Genomic DNA, 26,181 nt, shown 5'->3' on the forward strand with positions numbered 1-26,181 from the left:
GGTCACTTTGGGAAGTTACTTTGTTTCCTAGTGATCAAATTCTCTTCATTGCTGTTGTTTCCCTCATTGTCAGTCTTCTCTGATATGCTGTAAACACCATTAGCGATGCTCTGTTTATCTTGTTTAGTATTTTATTTCCAGTATCCCACAAGTTTACACTGGATATAGAAGATGGTTAATAAATATCTGTGGATGAATGGATGAATGATTGGATGGATGGATGAGTGGGTGGATGAGTGGGTAAGTAGATGGGTGGATGGGTAGGCACATGGATGGATGGAGGAATGAATGCTGATTGAACTAACTCAGCAGATTACAAGAAAGAATTTACCTGAAATCAACTTGAGAACACTCTAAAATTCACTCAGTGAAACATAATGAATAGGACAGAGGTGAAAACTATATTGTACTGTGCATTAATTTCATATAAGATAGACTCTCTTTTGAGAATCTAACACCCAAGATAAAATTTAGAAGACATAGATGCCAAAATGTCTATACACTTCACATATTTAATATTATGTTCATATTAAATAGCTTAGTTTTTGTATATCTAGCAAACGTGATGGTAGAATTTACTTATAATTAAGCCATGGACCCCTTTTGAGAACCTACCAAAATAGAACTATTCTGTATCAAATTATTTTGTATAGTTCTACTCTTGATTATTAAGTTATTCAAGACTTATTCTGACTGTGGTACAGAATATTTCACAGAAAATAAGCAAGTTAAGTTAGTAGCTAACCTTAGGATATATGAATGCATTATATAGTGTGCATTACGTATGCTAACACATTCCTTCCTTATAACATTGTTCAGAGTAAAAAGAATAGAAAAGTTAAATTGTATGTACAAGAGCCACGTCATTCAACCACTATCCCATACTTCTTTTCATAGCTGACTATTATGGGAATCTGATACCTTGAGTAAAAAACAATTTTAATTTAAAAATGAAAAATATGTGACATTAAATACTTCAGTCTAGACCTAGAAAGCCAGTAGAAATGACATTTTTCTTCTTGTTTGTAACCTTCTGGATAATTTTTCCTTATCCTTCAGGATTCATCTCAGATGTTTTCTTTACAGTGAAGTCTTCCCTAAATCTCCGTATGTCTTCCCAGACAGAATCACTTACTCCTCTCCTGGTACCATAGTGTCTCACACATACTTCAGTAGGACAGGCATCCAAGTGAAGGAAACACAACCAAAGTGGCCTCCTGAAGACCATCAAGAAGGGTGTTTTACCCTTGTTTACAGGTGAAAGGTGTAGAGAAGCTTCATGCTCATTTTCACCATTTCACTTTGTGCTCATTTTCATTTTCAATAAATGTAAAGCCCTGTTTTCAATAGAGAGGCTTCTCAGTACTTTTTTGCCATTAATGTACATGTGGGATACATTTTCTCTTTTAAAGTTTTCTATTATGAATTGCTAATCTCTCCCTATCTCTTTAATGGTTCTTCTTTTCCTTCTATACTAACCTTTCCTCAGTACTAGGTATTTAGGGGAAAAAAAGCACAGCACAGATTTCTGCTAAATAAAACTCCACATCATTGTCTCCAGCTCAGAGAGCAAAACAGCCCTTACCTGCTACATGTGGTTCTTCACTGAAAGGTAAAGACAATACAAAACAAGAGCTAAGGTGGGCGATGATTAGGATTTGCCTACATCTGTTTCTTCTCCCTCCATTTCAAGTGTAAACTGGATTTTACATCACATGCACTGTCTCATGGACCATCACCATCCTCGCTGAGCAGTGGTTGATTCTGTAAATAAAAATGTGTTTCTGAGTTTTTAGTTGAGCAGATAATTGAAAAAAGCCCAATAATACAATAGAAACATAAACTTTAGAGTCTGCAGGCTTGGGTTCACATGCCAGCTCTGCAACTGAATGTCTGAGAAGATAAGAAAAGTATTTAATTTCTCAACTTCAAGTTCACGTAAAAGCAGGAGAGATTGTTTCCTACTTAATGGCTTGTTGGGAGGAGTTAATGAAAGAAAATATGTAAATGCACCAAAAGATCTGATACAGACTACATATTTGGTATTTGTTAATTTATTTTGCTTCTCCCATGTCTTCACTCACACCAGAGACTGGGCAAAAGATGAATAAGACATAGCCTGAATCCCTCAAAATTTCTTTTTGGTCTCTGTGTTTTTCTAAGTCATCCCTTTTTCTTTATTTCTGTTCCTTGGTGTTTAAAGCTAATTTTAACATTCTCTCATCATCAAAAATTTTTCCACATGCGATTTCCATTCCATTTGATAATTGTGCCATGGAATAAGTGGGTTGTAACAGATGATTATGATCTTGACTGTCCATCAAGGAGCTCTGTCCCAGATTCAGAGGAGAAGCCTCCTCTGACACACCCTCATACTCCACTGTGAATCTACAGTTTAGGACGGAGGGGAAGACATACAATGAAACAGTGACCTCAGTTTGAAATTATTTATAAGAAAAGATTAGAGTGAGTTCTACGTATAATGTGCTGTGTGCTTAGTCACTCAGTCGTGTCCGACTCTTTGCAACCCTGTGGACTGTAGCCTGCCAGGCTCCTCTCTCCATGGGGATTCTCCAGGCAAGAATCCTGGAGTGGGTTGCCATACCCTCCTCTAGGAGATCTTCCCAACCCAGGGATCAAACCCAGGTCTTCCACACTGCAGGCAGATTCTCTATAATAAAGGGAGTGGTAAAAAATAATATGAGCTGGGGTCTTAAAGAATGGCTTTAAAAATAAAATAAGGGTATTTTTATTGGAGTATAGTTTCTGCTGTACAACAAAGTGAATCAGCTATATGTACACTTGTATATCTCCCTCTTGGACCTCCCTCCCAAACCCCATCCCAGCCCTCCTCATTTAGGTGACCACAAAGCACCAAGCTGAGGTCCTATGCTACACGGCAGCTTCCCCCGGCTCTCTCACTTATGAATGGTAGTGTATATATGTCAACCCCAGTCTCCCAGTTCATCCCACCCACCTCCCCACCATGTCCGCACATCTGCTCCGTGTCTGTGTCTTTCTTCCTGCCCTGCAAATAGGTTCATAAGGGTAGAGCTAACAGTTATGAAGGCTGCCTTGATAGAGCTGGATAAGTGAGGGTCGGACAGATCTGAGTTTTAATGTCAGTCCGCCACAGACTGTGAATTTAGTCAAGTTACTTGCTTTAAGCTTTGGCTTCATCATCCATCAGGTGATAATAATATCTTCCAAAGAGTTTGTGAACATGGAACAGTACAGTATTGTCTATAAATGGTAAAAGCACAATGAGTGATAGATTTTTAAAATATTTATTATTTTACCTGAGAATTATTATATTGTTAGAAAGGTGCAAGGTTACCCTCTTGTTTACCTAATTAATTCATAAACAGGAAGGAAAAGTAATGCAAATGGTTTTTGATAAACATAAATGTCAAATAGAAATGGCTTAAAAACTACCTGCTACTTAAGATTATGCATTTGATGTTTATAAATTACTTATGATTATCCATTTAATGTTGATTCAATATGAAATTTTAATACATGGAAAATGTCTTTTCCATGCAAAAAAAAAAGAATATGTAGCCCTTAATCTGAAATCACTCAGGAATGAGAAATTTGGTTAGGGTTATATACACACACACATACTTAAAGACTGTTGTATTCTGTTTCACATTTATTATTCTTTTGTATGTATTTTATACACCTTCTTTGTTTTCCACTTTTTAAATTTCTATTTGGAGCTTTATTGAGATATAGTTGACGTATAACAACATTTAAGGTGTATGATGTAATGATTTGTTACAGTTTTTAATTGCAAAATAATAACCAAATAAGGTTAGTTAACACATCCATCAACTAGTGTAATTACAATTGTGTGCCTGTGTGTATGTATGTGGTGAGAACACTTAATATCTAATCTCTTAGAAACTTTCAAGTATATAATAGAGTGATGTTAATACTGTCACGAAAGTGAAGATTAGATCCCCAGAACTTAAACATTTTATAACTGGAAACTTGTACCCTCTGACCAGCATGTCCGCATTTTCCCCATCTCCCCGCCCCTGGCAACCACCCCTCTACCTTGTTTTTCTTTTGCCCTATTTTAGATTTCACATATAAGTGAGATTTATACAGTATTTGTGTCTCTTATTTCATTTCACGTAATGCTTTTTAGGTCCTTCCATGTTGTCAGAGGAGAAGGCAGTGGCACCCCACTCCAGTACTCCTGCCTGGAAAATCCCATGGACGGAGGAGCCTGGTAGGCTACAGTCCATGGGGTGACTAAGAGTCGGACATGACTGAGCGACTTCACTTTCAATTTTCACTTTCATGCATTGGAGAAGGAAATGGCAACCCACTCCAGTGTTCTTGCCTGGAGAATCCCAGGGTCGGGGGAGCCTGGTGGGCTCCCGTCTATGGGGTCGCACAGAGTCTGACACGACTGAAGCGACTTAGCAGCAGCAGCAGCAATGTTGTCAGAAGAGGCAGAATTTCCTTCTTTTCTGTAGATAAACAATATTCCATTGTGTGTGTGTATGTGTGTGTATTTGTATATGTATATCTCACATGTTCTGTATCCATTTATCCATCAATAGACACTTTGGTTGTTTCCATGTCTTGGCTTTTGTGAATAATATAACAACAGAAGGATGCAGATGTGTCTTCAAGACAGTGATTTCATTTCCTTTGGATGTATACCCAAACATGGAATTGCTGGATTATATGTAGTTCTATTTTTAACTTTTTGAGGAACCTCCATACTGTTTCCCATAGTAACTATATTCATTATATTCCCACCAACAGTGTACTAGAATTCCCTTTTTTTCCACGTTCTCATCAACACTCATTATCTCTTGTCTTTTTTATGATACCCATTCTGACAGGTGTGAGGTGATATCTCACCGTGGTTTTAATTTGCGTTTCCCTGATAATTAGTGACGTTGAGCATCATTTCGTGTACCTGTTGCCTATTTGTATGTCTTTGGAAAAATGTCTACTCAGGCACTCTGCTCATTTTTCAGTCAGATTTGTTTTTTGCTAGTAAGTTGTATAAGTTCCTTATATATTTTGTATGTTAACCCCTTATCCAGTATTAGGTTTGAGATATTTCCTCCTAGTCCTATAGGCTACATCTTCCCTCTGTTGTTTCCTTTGCTGTGCAGAAGCCGTATAGTTAGATACAGTCCCATCTGTTTACTTTTGCTTCTATTGCTTGTGCTTTTGATGTCATACCCAAGAAAATTGTTGCCAAGACCAATGTCAAGAAGCATTTTCTCTATGCTTTCTTATAGGAGTTTTACAGTTTCAGATCTTACATTTACATCTTTAATTCACTTGAAGTTAAATTTTGTGAGGGGTATAAGACAGGGGTCCGATTTAATTTATTTGCATGTGGATATCTGATTTTCCGAACATCACTTATTGAAAAGACTGCTTTTCCCCCTTGAGTATTCTTAACCCCACTGTCGAATGTTAGTTGACTGTACATGCTTGCTTTTATTTCTAGGCTCTCTGTGCCCTTCCATTGATCTCTGTGTCTGTTTCTATGCCAGTACCATACTGTTTTGATTACTATAGTACTAAAATTTGAAATAGGAGAATGTGATGCCTCCAACTTTGTTATTATTTTTGAAGATTGCTTTGGCTATCCACAGTGTTTTGTGGTTCCATCCAAATTTTAGGCTTTATTTTTTCCTTTTCTATGAAAAATGTCATTGGCATTCTGACAGGGATTGCACTGAATCTATACATCACTTTGGGTAGCATGATATTTTTCACAGTTTTATTTTTTCCAATTCAGGAGCATGAGATGGCTTTCCAGTTATTTGTGTCTTCTTCAGTTTCTTTCATCAATGTCTTATAGTTTCTAATGTAGAGATGCTGTGCCTCCTTGAAAGTGCAAGTTGCTCAGTTGTGTCTGACTCTTTGCGAACCCATGGACTATACAGTCCATGGAATTCTTTAGGCCAGGATACTGGAATGGGTAGCCTTCCCTTCTCCAGGGGATCTTCCCAACCCAGGGATTGAACCCAGGTCTCCCACATTACAGGCAGATTCTTTACCAGCTGAGCCACAAGGGAAGCTCTTGGTTAAATATTAACGTTTGTCAGTCTAGTTATTCTTTCATAAAACAATATTTATGAGCATATTCTAAGTGCCAGGTACTACTATAAGCCTGGTGAATGTATCAGTGAACAAGACAGGTGAAACCCCTACTCTGGTGATACATAGATTCCCAATAAAGGGAGACATAAAAGGATTAGATACAGAAATGAATGAAAGGTGGGTAGATGATACATACATAGGTAAAGATGGTCAATGGATAAAATTGATAAAAGGTAAATAAACAAGGTGATAAGATTGTAAAACAGAGAATGATATGCTATGGAGGTTGAAGGGGAGAAACTATTTGAGCTTGGAATGTCAAAGGATGCTTCTCTGAAGAAGTGATATTCAAAATGAGAGCTGAGTGACAAGGGCCGGCAAAGGGAAATACTTGGGCAAGGGATTAGAAAGGGCATAGTTGCTATAGGAACCACCTTGGTGTGCTAGAAGGACTGACAAACAGCAAGTATAACGGAAGCAAACGGAAACAAGAGAATGGTGGAACATGAGACCAGAGAGTCGGGGTACAGGGCAGATGATATGTAAGCATGTGGGCCATGGTACAGCTGAGATGTAGCAAGAGTAGACACAAAGGTATTTAAATCATAATTTTCTCGGGATAAAATTATAAAGTGATGTATGCCTTCACTTCCCGCCCACCCACCATCCTTTGCATTCTCCTCATCCTTGCCTTTCCTTGCGTTCTCAGGCCACTGTATAACACGCAGATAGCATTTAGTAAATTAAAGGCGCAACCTTTGGAGCGATTACTGAGTAACTGCGTTCATTGAACCAGCATGTCTTATCCACATATTGTGCACTAGTTGCTCAGAAAACATAATGATATTAATAATAACATTATTTACAGTAATGCCTAGCATTTAATGAAATTGAATATGTGCTTGTTGCATAAAATTTGCATTATCTGGCTTAATCTTCATAAGCCTCTATGAGTGCCTGCAATTATTATACTCATTTTCAAATGAGGGAATTGAATTACATATGACAAAGTGTAATTCTGCCCTTAAATAGCTTTCATTTAAAATTAAAAATGTTCATTAGATAGACATACCCTTGAGCTAAATGATTCCAGGCCATGATGGTAGGTGTCACCATGGAGATTTAATGGGAACATAGAAGAGAGTGAGGTGAGAAGAAATGAAAACTATCTTTTCATTTGACACCCATAACTCCATTGCATGAGAAATGTGAAGTGAGTTACTCAGGGTCACACAATGAACCAGGGTTGTCTGTGGGCTTATATTAATATCTACCGACTTATTGCAGTGTCCTAGCTAGCTACCTGGAGAAGGCAATGGCACCCCACTCCAGTACTCTTGCCTGGAAAATCCCATGGACGGAGGAGCCTGGTAGGCTGTAGACCATGGGGTTGTGAAGAGTCGGACACGACAAAGCGACTTCACTTTCACTTTTCCCTTTCATTCATTGGAGAAGGAAATGGCAACCCACTCCAGTGTTCTTGCCTGGAGAATCCCAGGGACGGGGGAGCCTGGTGGGCCGCCGTCTATGGGGTCGCACAGAGTCAGACACGACTGAAGCGATTTAGCAGCAGCAGCAGCTAGCTACCACTACTGCCCTTTCCAATGCACAGTTGGCTGTTAAGTTACTAAAGGAGTGTATTACCTCTTTTCAGTATTTGCATTCTAAAGTGAGACCCTCTAAAGAGTACAATCATTAATACAAAATAGTGCATGGTTATGTGTGACAGGCCAGTGTTGGTTGTCATAACTATGTGGTGTGTCTGTGTGTGTTGGGAGGAGGAGGAGGTGAAAATGTGTGGGAGGCAGGGAGAAAGGCATGTAGAGAGTGTGGATATATCTTCCATATCAATTAATTTTTTAATAGGATCTGGAATCAGGACCTGAGAGTGGAACAGATACCACTTCGATAAATCAGACACAAGTAAATTTGTCTTCTAACACTGAGTCCACTGACCCACAGTCCTCCACCCCAGTGGCCAATTCTGGAACCAAACCCAAGTCTATGGTAAGTTATATAGGATAACAGTTTCAGCATGAAGTGTTGATGATCATCATGTAAGAGTTGATATCTCATCTATTCAATTTAGAAGAAATACTCTTGGATTCTTAGTTGTAGTGACTTGAAATGTTTAACTATAACCCAACAAATGTTATTTTTTTTTGTTTTATAGATGATTATACAGGTACTTTCCTAAAATGGGTCATTGTTTTAAAATTATGCAAAATATGGTATTAAATTTTGTTGCTGGATACTCAGAACTTTAAAGAAATAAGAATGAAAACCTTCACATGATTTTCCCTGTATTATTATTTTGACTACAAGGCTTGCTGCTGCTGCAGCTATGTCACTTCAGTTGTGTCCGACTCTGTGCGACCCCAAAGATGGAAGCCCACCAGGCTCCCCCGTCCCGGGGATTCTCCAGGCAAGAATACTGGAGTGGGTTACTATTTCCTTCTCCAATGCATGAAAGTGAAAAGTGAAAGTGAAGTCGCTCAGTCGTATCCGACTCTTAGCTACCCCATGAACTGCAGCCTACCAGGCTCCTCCGTCCATGGGATTTTCCAGGCAAGAGTACTGGAGTGGGGTGCCATTGCCTTCTCCGGACTACAAGGCTTACCAATGGGAAAATTAATGGATGGATGGATGGATGGATGGATAGATAGTACATAAACAGATAGATGGATAGATTAAAGGGTAGAGATAGGTATATAATTTCACACATATGGTAAGTTTTGTGTGGGTATGTCAAGTGCTTGGTAAAATCCTTGGCACAGAAAAAAAAACTGAAAAAGTGTAAGCTACTGTCATTATTATGATGTTTAGTGGACTTTGCAATGCTACAAAAACAAATGAAAAGAAGAATTACCACATATAGAAGTATAGTACGGTGAATTGTGAATAAAAGACATTTTCCTTTAAGTAAAAAAGTTGAACTGCAACAGGAAAGCAGTATTTGACTCTAAAGGTAACATTTATGGAGGAAGTAATTACTACTTCAAATATCTAAAGTCCCAGTGCTCCAAAATAACCTTTCCTAGTTTAGTGAAAATCATAGTGTCGTATTATTTTTTTTTAAATGTCCATGTTAGCTTAACACAGAGAAATGAGTTTGGATTGCTCTTTTTGCCTGCCTTTAAAATAAAAGGCAAATCTGAAATAAAACTCAAAAGAGAATACTTGAATTTAAAACATAGTAGATATGTTCCGTTGCAAGAATGTCTAGATTACTTTTGATGGAATAAATATTGAACACCTATGATGTGCCATGTGTTATGCTAGATGAAACAGACTTAGAGAGCAATGAAAATATATTCTCTGTCTTTAACTATCGCACAGTCTAGCAAAAGAGGAAGGTATGTAAGCAGTGAAATGCAATGACATGCTACATGTTAGTGCTTGTATTTATTGGAAATGGGAAGAACCAATGACATACTACCCAGTGCTATTTTATGGTTCATTGAAAAAATAGGGTCCAGTATGCATGCCACTGGGCAGACTGCAGTGACATGGGTCTCTCCTTTCCACAATGAACAGAGAAAGTTGAAATGCAGAATTCAAATAGAAGCCAAACAATCTGATTTTACCACATTCTTATTAAGGAAAAAGATCAACACCTCTTGAGAGTTTTAGCTTGAGGATTTGGGAAACGTTGGAGCATTGGCTTTCTGAACACTGGAAACAGGTGTGGGGCTGATATATGAGAAAGAAATAGAAAAGGAGGTGAATTCCTTTTTTATGGTATTTATGCTTACATCAGTTTTTAAAGCACCTTTTAATGACCTTTAGAGTGTTCTTTTTACTATAACATTTATTCTGTGTTCATCTTTTACTTTAGAATAATCACTGTTGGTATCTGCTATTTCTCCCTTGAAATGTAAATTTTTTAGTGTGTGGTCACCTTATAATTTGTAAAAATTGCTGCCACTCTGTATACAGTTCCTTAGTCTTTCTTCAGTACTCCCGTGTTTATAGATGTGGCCATTATGTTTCTATTGAGATGTGTACGTGTTTTTATGGTAACCATCTTCAGTAAGCTTTCAGAATAAGAAACATAAAGCCATCGGTTTTCCTAGGACTTTAGTCAAATTCTCCAGCTGGCCATGAGAGGTACCCAGAGTGGGAGAGAAACATTCTACTGTCGAAGGCAACTGACTTTTAGGAAATTCCTTAAAGAAAAAGAACAATTAAAAAAGTACCTTGAAAAACAAGCTTTTGTGTTAGCAGAAGGGCCACTTTAATGTGCACATGTGTTTATTTTTTGCTGGTTTTGGTGTTACTATTATTTTGAGTATTCCTTTTTAGTAAAGTTAGATAAGAAGTCTTTCGCAATGGATCAGTTTTATGTTTTCAGTTATCCCTAGGTTAAAATATTAGAATGAAGAATTTTACCTATTTTATGAGGTATTAAATACGTACTTCCCCTCAATTTGGAGCTTAGGGAATAATGACAGACTGGCTACTTTGTGAAAAATGGAAAGAACTGTAGAATCCTACAGAGTAGTTGTTTTCACTGTGAACTAAAATTTCAACTTTAATATTAAGTAGAAACATTAAATTCAAAGAACACCTACTTCAAATATCCACGTAAAATTAACTAAATTTCTGTTCTGTGTACTTCTCTCATATTTTTACAGAATGCTTACTTTCATTTCAGAATGATTTAATGTTACATTTGATTTGCTGCTATGAATCTATTTATAATGGTGACTAACTACCACAAATATTTGGCTTTCCTTTTGTGTGTAAGGTCTCTGGATTTCTAAGTGCCAATGTTTCAATAAGATTTCTACTTTTATATTTATTATTAGAAGGGGACCAATGAGTAATCTTCAGATTTTTCATAAATACCATGTATATATCAAGCTGAAAACTGAGCATTCAAGTAGATTTCTGAGATGTATTTGACACACAAAAAGTAAAAAGCTAGAAGGTAAGATATCTACTACCAAAAAACACATTATTAAAAACAAGGTCTGGTGCTTTATTTCAAAAATCTCATCCATCTCTCTTTTTTGTTTTTACCAGGTGTAAATGTTTATTTCAGTCCCTACTTTACACACAATGCACAACAAGTAACTAAAAAGTACGTGACTCACAAATAGGTATAAAATGCGATTTACAGTAAAAAGAGGGAACACCCAACTGAAACAGGCACTGAGGTGGTCCCAGATGCAACAATTATCAGAGAAAAGAATCTCACCCATTTCTTACTTAACTTCTTTGTTTTGATCCTCTGAGGCCGTCTTGTAATGCCTCTCACAGTAGACACTTAGGCAGACAACCCGTGTGTAGTCATACCATCTTCATATAGTGCTTTCATCCACTGCAGAGCAGTGTTCTGACATCCTGTGACCAGGATAATCGGTTGCTTGAGTTGTTCCTGCATGAAATAGTATAGGGTTTTTATATGAAAGATTTTAAAGCTGGGCACCAAAACCCCAGAGATATTGTTGTGGTGGTTGTTTTACTTAAAGCTACTAATCAGTATAGGTGGTCATTAAATCACTGTTAATCATGATTAACCTATCTTTCAATTCATTAATTCTTTAGTCAGCTTTGTCTAACCTGCTGTTTAATCCACACTGAGCTCTTTTTTTTCAGTACTAAAATTTCTGTTCGATTCTTCTTTTTTTTAACATTGAGACAGTGTACCAAACAATTCACCATGCACTTCCTGGGCATGTGTATACCTTCTTTAGAGAAATGTCTATGCAAGCCTTTTGCCTTTTTAAAGACTAGGTTTTTTCTCTATTACTGAATTGTAAAAGTTTTTTATATACTCTGAATATATGAAGAAAGAGGCCAAGCCTGAGATAAGAAAAAGCACAGATTTTATTTGTAAAATAAGTACTGCTGGAACAAGGAGGGTGTTCTGTGCTATACAGTAATATTAGCTTCATAGAAAAACAACCCCCGTCGTTGCCATGTGATAGAATTCCAACAACCACAGAACTGAGAACCTCAATCATCTGGGGCATTTGGGAACCCCAGCTAGACAGCTTTGAGTGTATCTTCAACTATCAAAAGGAATGTTGGAGGATATTGGCATTCATATTAGAGTGTATTGAACACTGGAATCACAAAATAACCTTCCTTTGAAGACATCAAAAACAGCAGGAATTATTAACCTTCATTACTATAATTGCCGCAGGGTGAAAATAGACAGATATATCTTTTTCCAGCTCAGTGTGGCAACACTAGCTCTACTTCCACAGACCAAATACATCCCTAATCTTTTCATCATTACTACCAAAGTAGCCCGCAATGCAGGAGACCTGCCCGCAATGCGGGAGACCTGGGTTCCACCCCTGGGTTGGGAAGATCCCCTGGAGAAGGGAAAGGCTACCCACTCATTCTGGTCTGGAGAATTCCATGGGCTTTATATAGTCCATGGGGTCACAAAGAGTCGGACACAACTGAGTGACTTTCACCAAAGTAGCAATGAGATAGATAAGGGTGGAGACACAGCTCATGGAGGAGGTGGAAGCTGAGGGTAGATAGAATGCCACCCAGCCAGGAACTGCCAACTCCTCCCAAGAATGGTTCAGAGTAAGTCCTACCTAAATGCTACTGGAGGGTGACCGAAATAAAGCTTCAAGAGCATGTCCTGACTGCAAGTTCATGGTCATTTCTAGGTGACTTTGAAAAAGAAGGAATTCCAGTGCCACAGTCAACCTGATATTTTAGCCGCTTTCACCAACAGTTTCAAAGTCTGTGTGATCATTGTAACCTATCCTTGAAGAAAAACAAAAAACTCTCAATATGTCTTTGAAACACAACTGTGAGGCACTTATATAAATCTATTTTTCTCCTCTCTGGCATAATAGAAGCAAACAGTAATCTGGGAGTCTTACATTCACTTGTCAATAGCACTGTCCTCCCGAAAAAGCATAAGTGTTTTGAAGTGGAGGTAAAAAGAAGGGTGATGACTTTGTATATGAATTTTGACTTGATGTTATTTTTAATGAATGCTATTAACATTTAAGTCATTTAAAAACAAGATCTTATTTTTTCCTTTTTTCATCCAATATGATACGGTCTAATCTGCTATTGTGGTCATTTGTCCTAATTATATAGCATATTAAGGAAATTAAAACTTATTCAAGAAAGAAAAGAAAAACCATCAGAGATTCCCCATAAAGCTTCCAATGTAAACTGCACTTATACAAATTGTAATCACACCTCTCATACATATAATTATTAAGCTAAAGGCATTATGCATGTGACATATTATTAATATATGGTAGGCAGTAAAACTGAAGAACAGCCTGTAGATTCAGGAGTTCAAATCACATCCTTTTCAAGGATCATTTAAGACGCAATTCATATGCAAAATTTTAGGTCTCTATTTTGTTTTCCCAAGATATTATTCTGTATTTTTGCTTAAGTGATTATCAGATTTTTTAACAAAGCTAGTAGTTTTGTCTAATGCTGTCCATTATTTAAAACAAAGGGATGAAACATTAATTTTTTTTTGCAAACAGGAACTGCAAATACTCCTTTTTACTGATTTCTTAGAGGGAAAATACATAAAATTACTAGAATTTAAATATTGTTTCATAATGTCATTTATGGTAAGTAAGGAAAATAGCATAGTAAAAGAAAAAATAACCACACAGAATTTGTAAAGAGAGTTTAGTCCGATTCTTCTAAAACATCAAAACATTTGAATTAGTAAACTTTACCACTTTGTGAAGAAAAATGTAATGGTCTTAGAAAAATGCCTTTGATTGTAATGCTTTTGAATGTGACAATTTAATTTTGACCTAGCTAAGCAATAACATTAAAGTATGTGGATTTTTTAAGTATTTTTCTTTGTTCACTAAGATCCTCATTGTTTATGAGAGAGAAAAATAAGGCAAATTTTATAGCGTTTTTAAGGAAAAATGAGCCACAAGAGAGCTGAGGAAAACATTTTTCTAAAAAGGAAATCATTCTGTGATTATTACAATGAGATATTTCTTAACACAGAGGATTCCATTCACATTTCTGGATTTTGAAATTATAAATAAATATTAATTCATTAAGCTTGGCTCTGAAAAATAGAAACATTTTTCATAACCATTTACTTTTCTACTTAAAATTATTCACAGTTCTCTCATTTCTTGTGCTTGAAGTTACTGACATCTGTTTCCATTCCAAATGCACATTAATTCCTGATAGTATTGTTTGGGATGGGCTATTTGATCTCCACAATAACCTCCTCACGTAAGATTTTTCACTTTGAATCTAGGAGTTTCATTGTGCCAAGAATAAGTGTAACTTGCATCCAGATACACTAATCCTTCATACTAAAGTCTGAGCACACAGTAGTTATGTTTTTTTTTTTAATTGGAAAATGTGTTTTTCTGTCTTGTTCATATTTCATTTATAATAACCTGGTTAATTAGACATCTGGAGCAGAATTCCTACAACTAGAAGAAAGATGGGGAAAATGAAACATATAAATGAGGACAAGAAATGGTAAAAAAAAAAAAAAATTCTGCAACCTAGGATTTGGTCATATGAATAGTACTTTTGTATGTTATCATCATTACAATAAGAAAAATTTAGTTTTTCCATGTGCTGATGTTACTTCTCGAATCCAGCTCATATTTTCATCCAAGAGAAATAACAACTTCCAGTTATTTCTGGGCAATGTAAAATGGCAAGCCAACAGCATGCCACATCACAGCAACCAAGAATATAATTCATAGCACTGAGCAGTAATAATAACCCGTAAGCCTTTTTCACAGCGCTTTCTTCATTTCAAACTGAGTTGTCCCCAAGTTCTAATTACATATTCAGTGTTTCCATTCTTTTTGTAATTCCATACTTTGATTTTTGATTGATAATTAATGCTGCCCCTGATGTTTGATGGCCTCCTCAATGCTCACTTCAACAGAGTCAGTTGAAATGGTTAACTGGATTTTCCATGTGACTATTCAGTAGCTTTTACACTAAATTTACACAGAGGGTTTTCTTGACTATAGTTTTGAGCTATCTACCACAAACCAGATTTCTAAATGAAAAAGTAAAAACAGCCACAGAGCATTTTGCGTATTCTGAATATCACCCATCTAAACAGTTGGAATCATGTAACAAAAATATGAAAATAAAGGAGTTGTTCATTCTTCATGGGGTCCTAAGACACAATCACTTGAAAGCTACCAGTGTTCTTGATACTCTGGTTAGTTAATGAGCATTTTGTATGTTACTTTCTTATTTTTGAATGCAATGAATAGTTCATATTCTGTACTTTATTGCTGCCACTCTTACTTTTTAGTGACTCTCTATTCTTTCCACTGTGACGACTTGGTGTAAGGGAGGCAACTTCTGGATTATTAAACACCTTCGAAAGAAAATCAGTGGACACTCATGAAAACGGGGCTTCCCAAGTGGCACTAATGGTAAAGAACCCGCCTGCCAGTGCAGGAGATGTAAGAGACAGGGTTCGATCCCTAAGTTGGGAAGACCCCCTGGAGGAGGGCATGGCAACCCACTCCAGTATTCTTGCCTGGAGAATCCCATGGACAGAGGAGCCTAGTGGGCAACAGTCCATGGGGTCACACAGAGTCGGACAGGATTGAAGTGATTCAGCGGCAGCAGCAGCTCATGAAAACAACTCCAGTTACTTCCTTTTTACCGTAGATTGCTTTGTCCATTTTATTTTGCTGTGGTCTGTTGACTCGTTTTGAAGGCACTACCTTTATATAAACACTATGATACCAAATGGGCATTACCAAACTAGTCATACTGTGAAATGCAGAGAATCATACAAACAAGGAAATAATAATAATAAATCAGTGCTATTCAGACGGCGCTCTGGGCACCCCTGAAACTGCCTTCCTCCATCTGTCTCAGCCAGACTTACTTTCATCCCTCTTATATATAAGCCTTCCAAAATGTTGGAGAATTTTTTTTTGGGTCCAGATAGCCTCTGATATCTGTCTACTTTATATCCAAGAGCATCCTGGTAAAGCTGAACTTTAACCCAGAACTTCTCTGCTGCTCGGGCAACACTTTCAGTCACAAAGTTTCATCATCACTGAGTCCTGAGCTCTGGGTGCCAATCAAAAACAAAAAGGCGGGAGAGAGCAGGCCCTGGATCAGAGCAACTCACCTTAGCCTGGGTCTGGAATTCTGCTGGTTCAGATCATTAAATTCTCTATTTCAGACACCGAACTGTAGGTAGATAGTTTTACTTTTTAAAAAACTGTCTATTGGGGAGTTAAGTCAGAATTTTAAATAACTGTTATGAGATAAAAACATTTAGAACTCAGAACTAGTAGAATTTCTATGTAAATGTGTTTCCTAAGCAAATTTAAATTTTACGTTTTGAATTTTGTGAATATATCAAAATTGTGCAATCATTTCCCTACTGATAGCACATTTGTAGTTTTTTTCTGTATTAAATACAATATTATATAACACTATAAAGAATAGTTCTACATATATTTTTGTCTGCATTCTAATATTCTCTTATGTAGTTACATAGACTAAAAAAGGGCTCACATATTTATTAAAGAGTAATTTTCTATTTCTCCTAATATTGAACTTTTAAAATATTTATTAGATATTTGAACATCTTAATCAGAATGTAAAAAAATTTACTAGCCATGTGTAATATATCTAAATGATGTATTCATGTCTTATGAAATTATTCTACATTTTGTTAAACAAAAGCCTTTCTAATTTATAATGTAGCTGAACTTGAATTCTATTAATGTTGTAAACATTAACGTTACAAATCTTAATTCTTTTTTTCCCCCAAAAAACCCCATAAGAACTCACTATGGACTTGTGCTATGTGGTGGGATAGAATAGGCTGGGTTAGGCTCCTGGGGACCTCATGTTGTACTTGACACATCGCCCTCTCCATGTCTGAAGGGTCCCATTGAGGTTCCTCTAACCAGCCTTGAAATGAGAACAGGGTCCCTACTAACCTTTCCTTGTAGGGAAAAATGTGGAAGAGGACTCACAGAACCCAAATCCCTCTCCAAAATCACTTTTCCCCAAATGTTCTGATTCTTCATCCTATTAGATCCTTTGGGGATTAGGGGAGATTGAGAGTTCTCTAATGCATTCTCCTCCAAATCTTTTTATAAGATCTACATTTTTTTTTCCCTGTATCACAACTCACTTTGATATTGAATCTTTCACCTTAGGGTTTAAGTCAGAACTTCAGTTTTAACATCCTATCACACAGATCTGTGTCTGATGAGCTGTGATGATGGCTGCCAGGGCAGCACGTTTCTTCTCTACTGCTGTCTGAAAGGTAAGAACACCGAGCAAGATAAAACCACAGATTCAAGGTTATGGTGGTACCTTTTTGTTGTTCTCTGAAACTGTATTCAGATAAGACTAAAGACCGGTAGGCACACACCCAAATGGGGTGAATACCGCTTTTCAGTTCCTTGATTGGCCCAGCTAAAGGCAGAACTCATAGCCCCTAAAGGAGGGTAAAATATTTAAAAAATAGGTTTTCCTTAAAAACATCAAGTCAGAAAACATACTGATCAGATGGCACATTAAAATACTCCAACATGGTTTGTCTGTTGACAGACAGTTGAGCTGTTGTTGTTGTTTGTTGTTCAGTCACTAAATTGTATCCAACTCTTTACAACCCCATGGACTGCAGCACACCGGGCCTCCTTGTCCTTCACTATCTCCCGGAGTTTGCTCAAACAGATGTCCGTTGAGTCAGTGATACCAGTTGAGCTGTAGATTAACAAATTTGAACACAATTTTAAAAATGAATGATGCCAAAGGTTTAAAATAAATAACTGTATTCTTGCAGAGAGGTAAAATGTAAGTGTTTAGCTGTTTGCCTAGACTTTTACTTTTTTCTACTTTGGGGGTCTACATAGCATAATTTTTTTTGTCTGTTGGAGGGCTTGATTTCTTCTTCAGTACTGAAGAAACATCCTTCTGCATGAGTCCATTTCTTGGGAATTGTTATGGCGACGAGGTCTAATGCAGTGACAAGGGATGAACCCTGCCTGGCAAAGCTACTGGACATATAGTTTGTGGCTGAACTCTAGAAGCGCAAGTAGCTTCTTGGCATAAAGAAGGATGGGTTTCAGCAATAAGTACACTTACTGGGTCTCAAATGGTCAGATCAAGCATGGATGGAGGGAATTAGGTCAGTCTAACTTAGTGGAGGGACTTACCTGGTACCTCAGCTGGTAAAGAATCTGCCTGCAGTGCAGGAGACCTCAGCTCGATTCCTGGAGGGGGAAGATTCCTTGGAGAAGGGATAGGCTGCCTACTCCAGTATTCTTGGGCTTCCCTGGTGCCTCAGGTGGGTAAGAATCTGCCTGCAATGCAGGAGACCTGGGTTCAATCCATGCATTGGAAAGATCCCCTTGCGGAGGGCATGGCAACTCACTCCAGTATTCTTGCCTGGAGAATCCTGTGGACAGAGCAGCCTGGCAGGCTACAGTCCATGGGGTCACAAAGAGTCGGACACAACTGAGTGACTAAGCATAGCACAGCACAACTTAATGGAGTAAATGGATATATTCTGACTTACAAACTGCCTGGGTGGCAGGAATTGACCCCAAGGATACCTGCTTATATTCAGACTCACGCAGAAGGACTATTTTTCTTAAGTGTTTGAAGCAATAGGATACTAAATGTAATTTTTTTCTTACCAAATACCTGAAAACTTTAATTAATAGTATTACTATCAAGCCAGAAATTAATTTTATGGCAAAAACTATATGATTCCATTTAAAAGCAAAAGACATAAAATTTAAATCATTTCAATATTTTTTATTAGTTACCATCATGTATTTATTATTTTCCACAATTATCCTAGTGTATTTCTGAGTTACACAGAATAAACAACATTACTCATTAACTGGTTTGAAGAATACTGTCATTGTGGATGATCCATAATTCTATTTGCTGTACAAATTGGAAGAGACATTAAAAGGACATGGAGTATATGCTCCCCTGTGTATCTTTTCAGTTCAGTTCAGTTCAAGCTGTTAGTTAAGTTAAGCACATAGGAAAATTCTGTTACTCTTTCAGGCTGATGTAGGACTTTTTCTTTTTTAAAGATTTGTAAATAAAATTATATATAGATATATAAAGAGATATATAATTCTCTCTGGAAGAATATTTTCATGTTTTTTAAATTATGTTTCTATATAATGCATTTTGTAGTACACAAGAACTTTCGTCCACTCCAAACAGATATTTTAGAGAAAATTCTAATGCAGTTAATATCTTTCTGGGACATAAATTTGAGTACCATATATATTATTTTAGAATATTATTTTTACTCCAAGAGAAAATGAATACACTACTGACTTAAAATTCAATCTAGATATAATTATTGGATCTTTGAAAGGACTTTCTTCTTTAATGAGAAAATAGTACTGGTAGGCTCTTATGCGGAGAAGGCAATGGCACCCCACTCCAGTACTCTTGCCTGGAAAATTCCATGGACGGAGGAGCCTGGTAGGCTTCAGGCCATGGGGTCGCTAGAGTCGGACATGACTGAGCGACTTCACTTTCACTTTTCACTTTCATGCATTGGAGAAGGAAATGGCAACCCACTCCAGTGTTCTTGCCTGGAGAATCCCAGGGACAGGGGAGCCCGGTGGGCTGCCATCTATGGGGTCGCACAGAGTCGGACACGACTGAAGCGACTTAGCAGCAGCAGCAGCAGGCTCTTATGAGTACTCAAGTTACTATTCTTGGGATTAGGAGATATTATACCTTGAAACAAATAAATTATACAAAAAGTTAACACATTGAAATTGTCATCCTTAAACCCTTGAACAGCATGATGATTGCTCTATCTTGCCTTTTGTTTTCCTGTTTGCTTTCTTGTTTTCTTTTTTCCTTTCAGAATGCTGCCATCTTCTGGTCAAATTTTGTATCACTTCATACACAAAATAGGAGACCACACTATGAGGCAATTTAGTTATATAAATTCACCTTTTATCATTAGGAGTCACTTATTTAAGATTTGTACTTCCAACGCTCTAAAACCAGAGAACTTTAAGTGACTTTTCAGGAACTTTAAGAATTCACCGAGGATATTTGAGGACTTGCAGTGCTATCCAGAAGTGTATGTTGCACAATAAATGCCGAAAGTACAGATAAGACCAAGTATCTTGAGGGAATATTTGTTGTATTTCTGTAAGGATCTATGGCTTAACTGAGCAATTTTGATATATATTTTGTATTTCCTTTCTACAAATTTTTAGTGGTTCCCTTGATAATTATTTTATAGTGTTTTATAAACACCATTAATAAACGTCCTCTTCACAACAGAGAATTCTTGTGACAGACATGCCTTCTTGTCATAGAATTGTTCGTATTTTTAACTTCTTTTAGAATGATTCATTAAGTGATATGTAATATAAAGGGCTAGATTTATATGTATATGTATATAATTATATGTATATAATCATACACATATGATTACTTCCTACTTCTACTAGTTTTTATTCCTTCTCATTGCTTCCTTGAACAAAAAGTGGAGTTCTTACATGTACCAGTATCTCTATCATAGGCACTGAAAATGAAAAGCATGCAATTTAGTGGGTTCTTTTGAGCCAAGCCCTAAAAATCTTCACTGTACCACACTAGATAACCAACTTATCCACCAAAAACATCTTCATCTACCAAGACCAAAAGCTGAAAAGTCACAGTGCAAGAGTTTAGAACAACTGAAAGACTCATTAGCTACTTTTTTTTTGTCACGGATGGTTTCTACCAGATTTTCACTTTTTTCTCCCATGTTATTTATAATCTTCTGACACATATAATCCACCCTGAATAGCCATGAAATCAGCCACAGCAATCAATATTTAACAGGTGGAGAATCTTGACACAGTGAGACCCACTGACTTGAGTCACATGACAAGAAGTAGGATTAAATATTGGCTGAAAAGACCAGTCTTGTCTTACTTCTCGTCACATGGAAGACTTCAGCAGGTAAAAGCAGGCAGTTACTTTGTCAGAGCTTTGGAATGATATCATGAGATAGAATTCTCAAGGAAGATGAAGTGTCCTGACAACTCTAGATTTCCACCCTCCCCGTGCTAGTTATATGAATCCATGAAACAAAGCATGCCTCCTGTCTCCCACACACTTACCTGCCTTATTTCTTAACATTTCTAACTCTGTTATCCCCAAATCACACTTCCTATTCTAATGATTTTGTCTTTCTCATGTTCAAAAATTGCCTGATGAGTAGGGTGGTCATGGTCAGGGAGAAGGGGAAGGAAAGGGTTCTGGGCTTCAGACGAGGGTGTGACTGGGAGGGTCCCCAAGCTCTCTCAGTGCCAGGTCCCAGGGAAGGCTGCCTGTAAGGAAGACCTAGAGGCAGTAGGAATACTGGTTATTGTTTAGTCACCCAGTCATGTCCGACTCTTGCAACCCTATTTTGCAACCCTTGCCTGGGATTTCTCAGGCAACAATACTCGGTCATGCATGTTAAGTCACTTCAGTCCTGTCTAATTCTGTGCAACCCTATGGACTGCAGCCCTCCATGCACCTCTGTCCATAGGACTCCCCAAGCAAGAATACTGGAGTGGGTTGCCATTTTCTCTCTCCAGGGAATCTTCCCAACCTAGGGATCAAACACACATCTCTTGCCCATGTCTCTGGCATTGCAGGCAGGTCTTTACCCCTGAGCCATGGGGAAAGTCACATCCTTACTAATGCTCCCAGCTGGGACAGCACCTCATTGTCCTCTGCCTTATTAAAAGGAAACAGGGAAGTGATCGCATGCATTATTGAATGGAGTTTACAGGGTGGTGTAAAAATCCTCTTCATATTCTCTGTAAGAGAAGATAGGAGCCACTGCACAGACAGCATAAGAATGAATGGGATTAGTTAGTTCCTCACAGAGAAACCATCTCTTCACCCAGAAGACACACGAAGACTACATGGGAACATCTTTCTTCTTTTTGATAATTTTTCTTAGAGCAGTAGCTAGAATACAATTTAAATCTTTCCAGTGTTTGTGCTCTCAAAAGTAATTAGGAGAAATTAGAAGAGAATCCACAAGCCACTCTAACAAGAATCGTAGATATCAATAATTCCTGATATTTTTAAGTTAACAATATGTATATAATACACAGTATTGTTGCAGGAAGGGGGAACCTTTCCAGGGCCGAAACTGGGCTCTTGTCTAACACTCGGAAATGAATTGTCTGAGGAGACACATGTGCTGACAAAGCAAGAGATTTTATTGGGAAAGTGCGCCTGGGTGGAGAGCAGTAGGGTCAGGGAACCCAGGAGAACAGTTCTGCCACATGGCTTGCAGTCTCGGGTTTTATGGTGATGGGATTAGTTTCCGGATTGTTTTCAGCCAATCATTCTGACTCAGAGTCCTTCCTGGGGGTGCACACCTTGTTTAGCCAAGATGGATGCCAGAGAGAAGGATTCTGGGAGGTGGTTGGACATGTGGTGTCTCCTTTTGACCTTTCCCAAACTCTTCTGGTTGGTGGAGGCTTACTAGTTCTGTGTTCCTTACCAGGACCTCCTGTTTTAAAACAACGCATGCAAATGGTTACTATGGCGCCTGGCCAGGGTGGGCGGTTTCAGTCAGTGTGTTTCCTCTAACAGTATTATAATGATAATATGTAATAACATATGAAAATGAAAGTGTCAGTTATTCAGTCATGTCTGACTCTTTGTGACCCCATGGACTATATAGCCAGCTGGGCTCCTCTGTCCATGGAATTCTCCAGGCCAGATTAGTGGAGTGGGTAGCCATGCCTTCCTCCAGGGGATCTTCCCGACCCAGAGATCAAACCTAGGTCTCCTGCATTGCAGGCAGATTCTTTACTGTCTGATCCACTGGAGGAGTGGTATATAATAATATATAAGATATTATATATGTCCTATATAGTATGTAAGATATATAATATATAAGATATTATATATATATATATATAGTCTCACAAGTTTAATACATGACTCATAGTTACATGTATTTTATGCTTTTTGAATTAGAGTGGTAGCCAAGCTTTGAAATACATGAACAATTTAAAAAATTTTCATCACATGCAAAAAAATAATCACTGTTGAAATTTCCCATTTAGATAGTAAATTTAAAGAATTTAGGTTTGAGTCAGCTTGCCCTTTGGCCTCTTGGGACAGAGGTTAAGTTGAAGCTTGGATGTGAAGTGCTCACTGTGGGGGATCTAAATCCGTAACAATACATGGCCATTAACATAGTATTTCTATTCCGTTGAGACCTAGTTCAAGAGGCAAAATTTTAAATATTAAAAAGTAGAGATAGTTCTTTCATTTATGACATTTCCACACAAACCTTTTAAGCAGATAATGACTTGTTATAGTTTGCTATATAACTTGTCCTTTTATGAGTTTTTAAAAATTCTTTTAGAAAATCATTAGATTTAGGTTAAATTTTGATAAAGCACTCCGAACCAAGAAATTATGGTAAATATTTTCATGAAGCAGAGCAATATAGCTTTATACAATATTCTGTAATGATAATTTATACTCATAATAATTATAGTAAATTATAAAAATACTTTATATATAATGTATGCATTTTATTTTTTATTTATAATAAGCTAGTTTTAAAATATATTAATTTTAATTAAATCATTCAACTAGTCCTTTTTAAAGGCTACTCATGAAGATTCAGTGATTACGGAAATAAGTCCCTTGGCAGAGTACTCAGTGCGCAGTGTGCTCTCTAGCCGTGATTGCTGTTATATTTCAGTTTATATAATAGATGTACTCTTTAAAAGGAGTACATAAAGTTACTTTGGTGAATCAATTAGTATTTAAATTGCATGTATGTTTGCATTTTGCTTTAATTCTATGGCAGATTGTTCTTTGAACTGAAGCAAATTCTGGTATTTTCCATGCTAGGGTGAATTAGGGAGGACACATGTGTGTAATTTAGAAAAGGACCAAGACAATTGAGTTAACTAAGCAGATCAACAGCCCATAAAGGACATGCTTGTCCTACACGCCCTAGCCTTAGATGAGGAGCGATTATTAGAGTCAAGTTCCCAGGAAGATCGGGATATTCCACCACAGGGAAAAGTGAAAGAGGAAGGAGCCCTTTCATCAGCAGGGGAAACCCAACAGCGCACTTTTGTCTTCAGAATGACACTAATGAATGTGGTCATTATCTGGGAAGCTGAGGATGACGGAAAAAGATGAATAATTCAGTCACCCCTGTCTGCATACATCTTAATAGCTGTCCTTTGAGTTTCAGTCACAGCCATCTTTGCTGGTTTCTCCAGCTGCTTCTTTGTTGCTGTTTTCTGAGCCAGGGCTTGGTAGATGCTGGGTCATGGTGTGGGTGGCATCCCCACCATCCTTCCTCATTGGGAATACTCTGAAGTACATATATTATAAATTAGAAATACATATATCTCCATAAAATGTGTTATCTGGCTTCTTAATGACCTAATACATAGGCTTCTTTCTGTACGAGCGAAAATCTGTGCTAAACAGAATATTAAGAGGAATTCTGTGTCTTTTGAAATGAAGCATCTGTGTACCCTTGTCAGTTTTTCCATGTCTATCAATGGCATATTCCTTTGTACTCAAGGAGATGAGAAAACACCTCTGTGCTATGTGCTGTGCTTAGTCGCCCAGTCGTGTCCAACTCTGTGATCCTTTGCACTGTGGCCTTGCCAAACTCCTCTGTCCATGAGATTTTTCAGGCAAGAGGACTGGAGTGGGTTTCCATTTCCTCCTCCAGGAGGAAATACTTTTACCTTTGGTCAGAATATGATGGAGAGTACACAAAACATATTTTGTCTCATAATTGTAATAATTCAGATGCCATCAAGTAATCATCTTTTTTATCATGAGGAACACAAACACTTAGAAAGGCTTTCTGCACTTGGTGCCTCTGAAGAAATGATGTTCTGGTCACATTACCAGAGAAGAATTTGTTTGAATATTTTCTTGAAAGGCTAGTGAACTGGTTACCAACCTTAGAATAATACGGCTGTTTGTGTACAAAATGGTTGTAAACAGGCTACCCATGGAAACAATGACATATTGGCTGCAGTTCTCTCTATAAATGTTTAATCTTTATTAGTAATTACCAAGGAAAACAAGATTTTGAACCTTTGTTTTGGAATTTTCTGGGACTTTTAAAATAATCCCTGATAAAGGTCAATTCCCTTCAGCCCCATTTTCTTCAGACATTTAGTATACTATTTCCCATTATCAAAAACACACATGCACACATTTTAGAAAGAAGCAATAAGTGAAGTGTAAATAGAAAAGGAGCTATAGCTGTTTCCCAATAAACACAATCTCAAACCGCAGGTCAGATGAATCATCTCTCAATCTATTTTAATGCATCTGTTACCTGCGTCCATCACTCCTGTTTAGTGTTTACAAGAGGATTTGGCCCTTCAGAATGAAGTGTTATAGAACCAAAACTTTTAGTTGATCTTTTTTACAGTGTATTTGCTCAGTAGTGAAGATGCTTTTATATGCCAAATTTACCTTTTGGCTATTTACAGTTTATTTCCTTACTCATCAATAATTTACTGAGTGCCTACTATGTGCCAAGCACGTGCTAGATACTCAAGATAAAACAGACTTCCTCAGGGAGCTCACAGCTAAACAGGGAGACACACTAATAAACAATCAATTCTAACTTAGAGGCAGGACACCTACACTAGTTTTGAGGGAATCAGGGAAAGATTATATGATGTGTGTGTTCTAAAGTATTTCTTAAGTATTTAAAGACAGATGGAGCTACCTTAGTGGAGGTGTCAGAAACCAAGAATTTTCCAGGCAAAATGGTCACATCTGGGGACTGGCAGGTGATTTGGTCTGGCCTAAGTGCAGGCTCTGAGCTCAGTTCAGTTCAGTTGCTCAGTTGTGTCTGACTCTGTGATGCCAGGCTTTCCTGTCCATCACCAACTCCCGGAGCTTGCTCAAACTCATGTCCATTGAGTCAGCTGATGCCATCCATCTCATCCTCTGTTGTCCCCTTCTCTGCCTTCAATCTTTCCCAGCATCAGCGTCTTTTCCAATGAGTCAGTTCACATCAGGTGGCCAGAGTATTAGAGTTTCAGCTTCAGCATCAGTCCTTCCAATTAATATTCAGGTCTTATTTCCTTTAGAATTGAC

At 37.5% G+C, this 26,181-nt stretch overlaps 1 protein-coding gene across 4 annotated transcripts in view; it reads left to right on the top strand.

Moving 5' to 3' along the window:
- The window catches only part of DLC1 (DLC1 Rho GTPase activating protein), a 522,352-nt gene that overhangs the window by 208,401 nt on the left and 287,770 nt on the right, over window positions 1-26,181 (top strand). For all 4 annotated transcript variants that reach the window (XM_070781604.1, XM_070781603.1, XM_070781608.1 and 1 more), the window contains exon 4: window positions 7,951-8,091. In XM_070781604.1, the coding sequence (XP_070637705.1) occupies window positions 7,951-8,091 (141 nt within the window). The remainder of the gene's footprint in view (window positions 1-7,950; window positions 8,092-26,181) is intronic.

This window comes from Bos indicus, chromosome 27 (assembly GCF_029378745.1).
Source record: "Bos indicus isolate NIAB-ARS_2022 breed Sahiwal x Tharparkar chromosome 27, NIAB-ARS_B.indTharparkar_mat_pri_1.0, whole genome shotgun sequence".
In the NCBI taxonomy this organism is placed as follows: Eukaryota; Metazoa; Chordata; class Mammalia; order Artiodactyla; family Bovidae; genus Bos; species Bos indicus.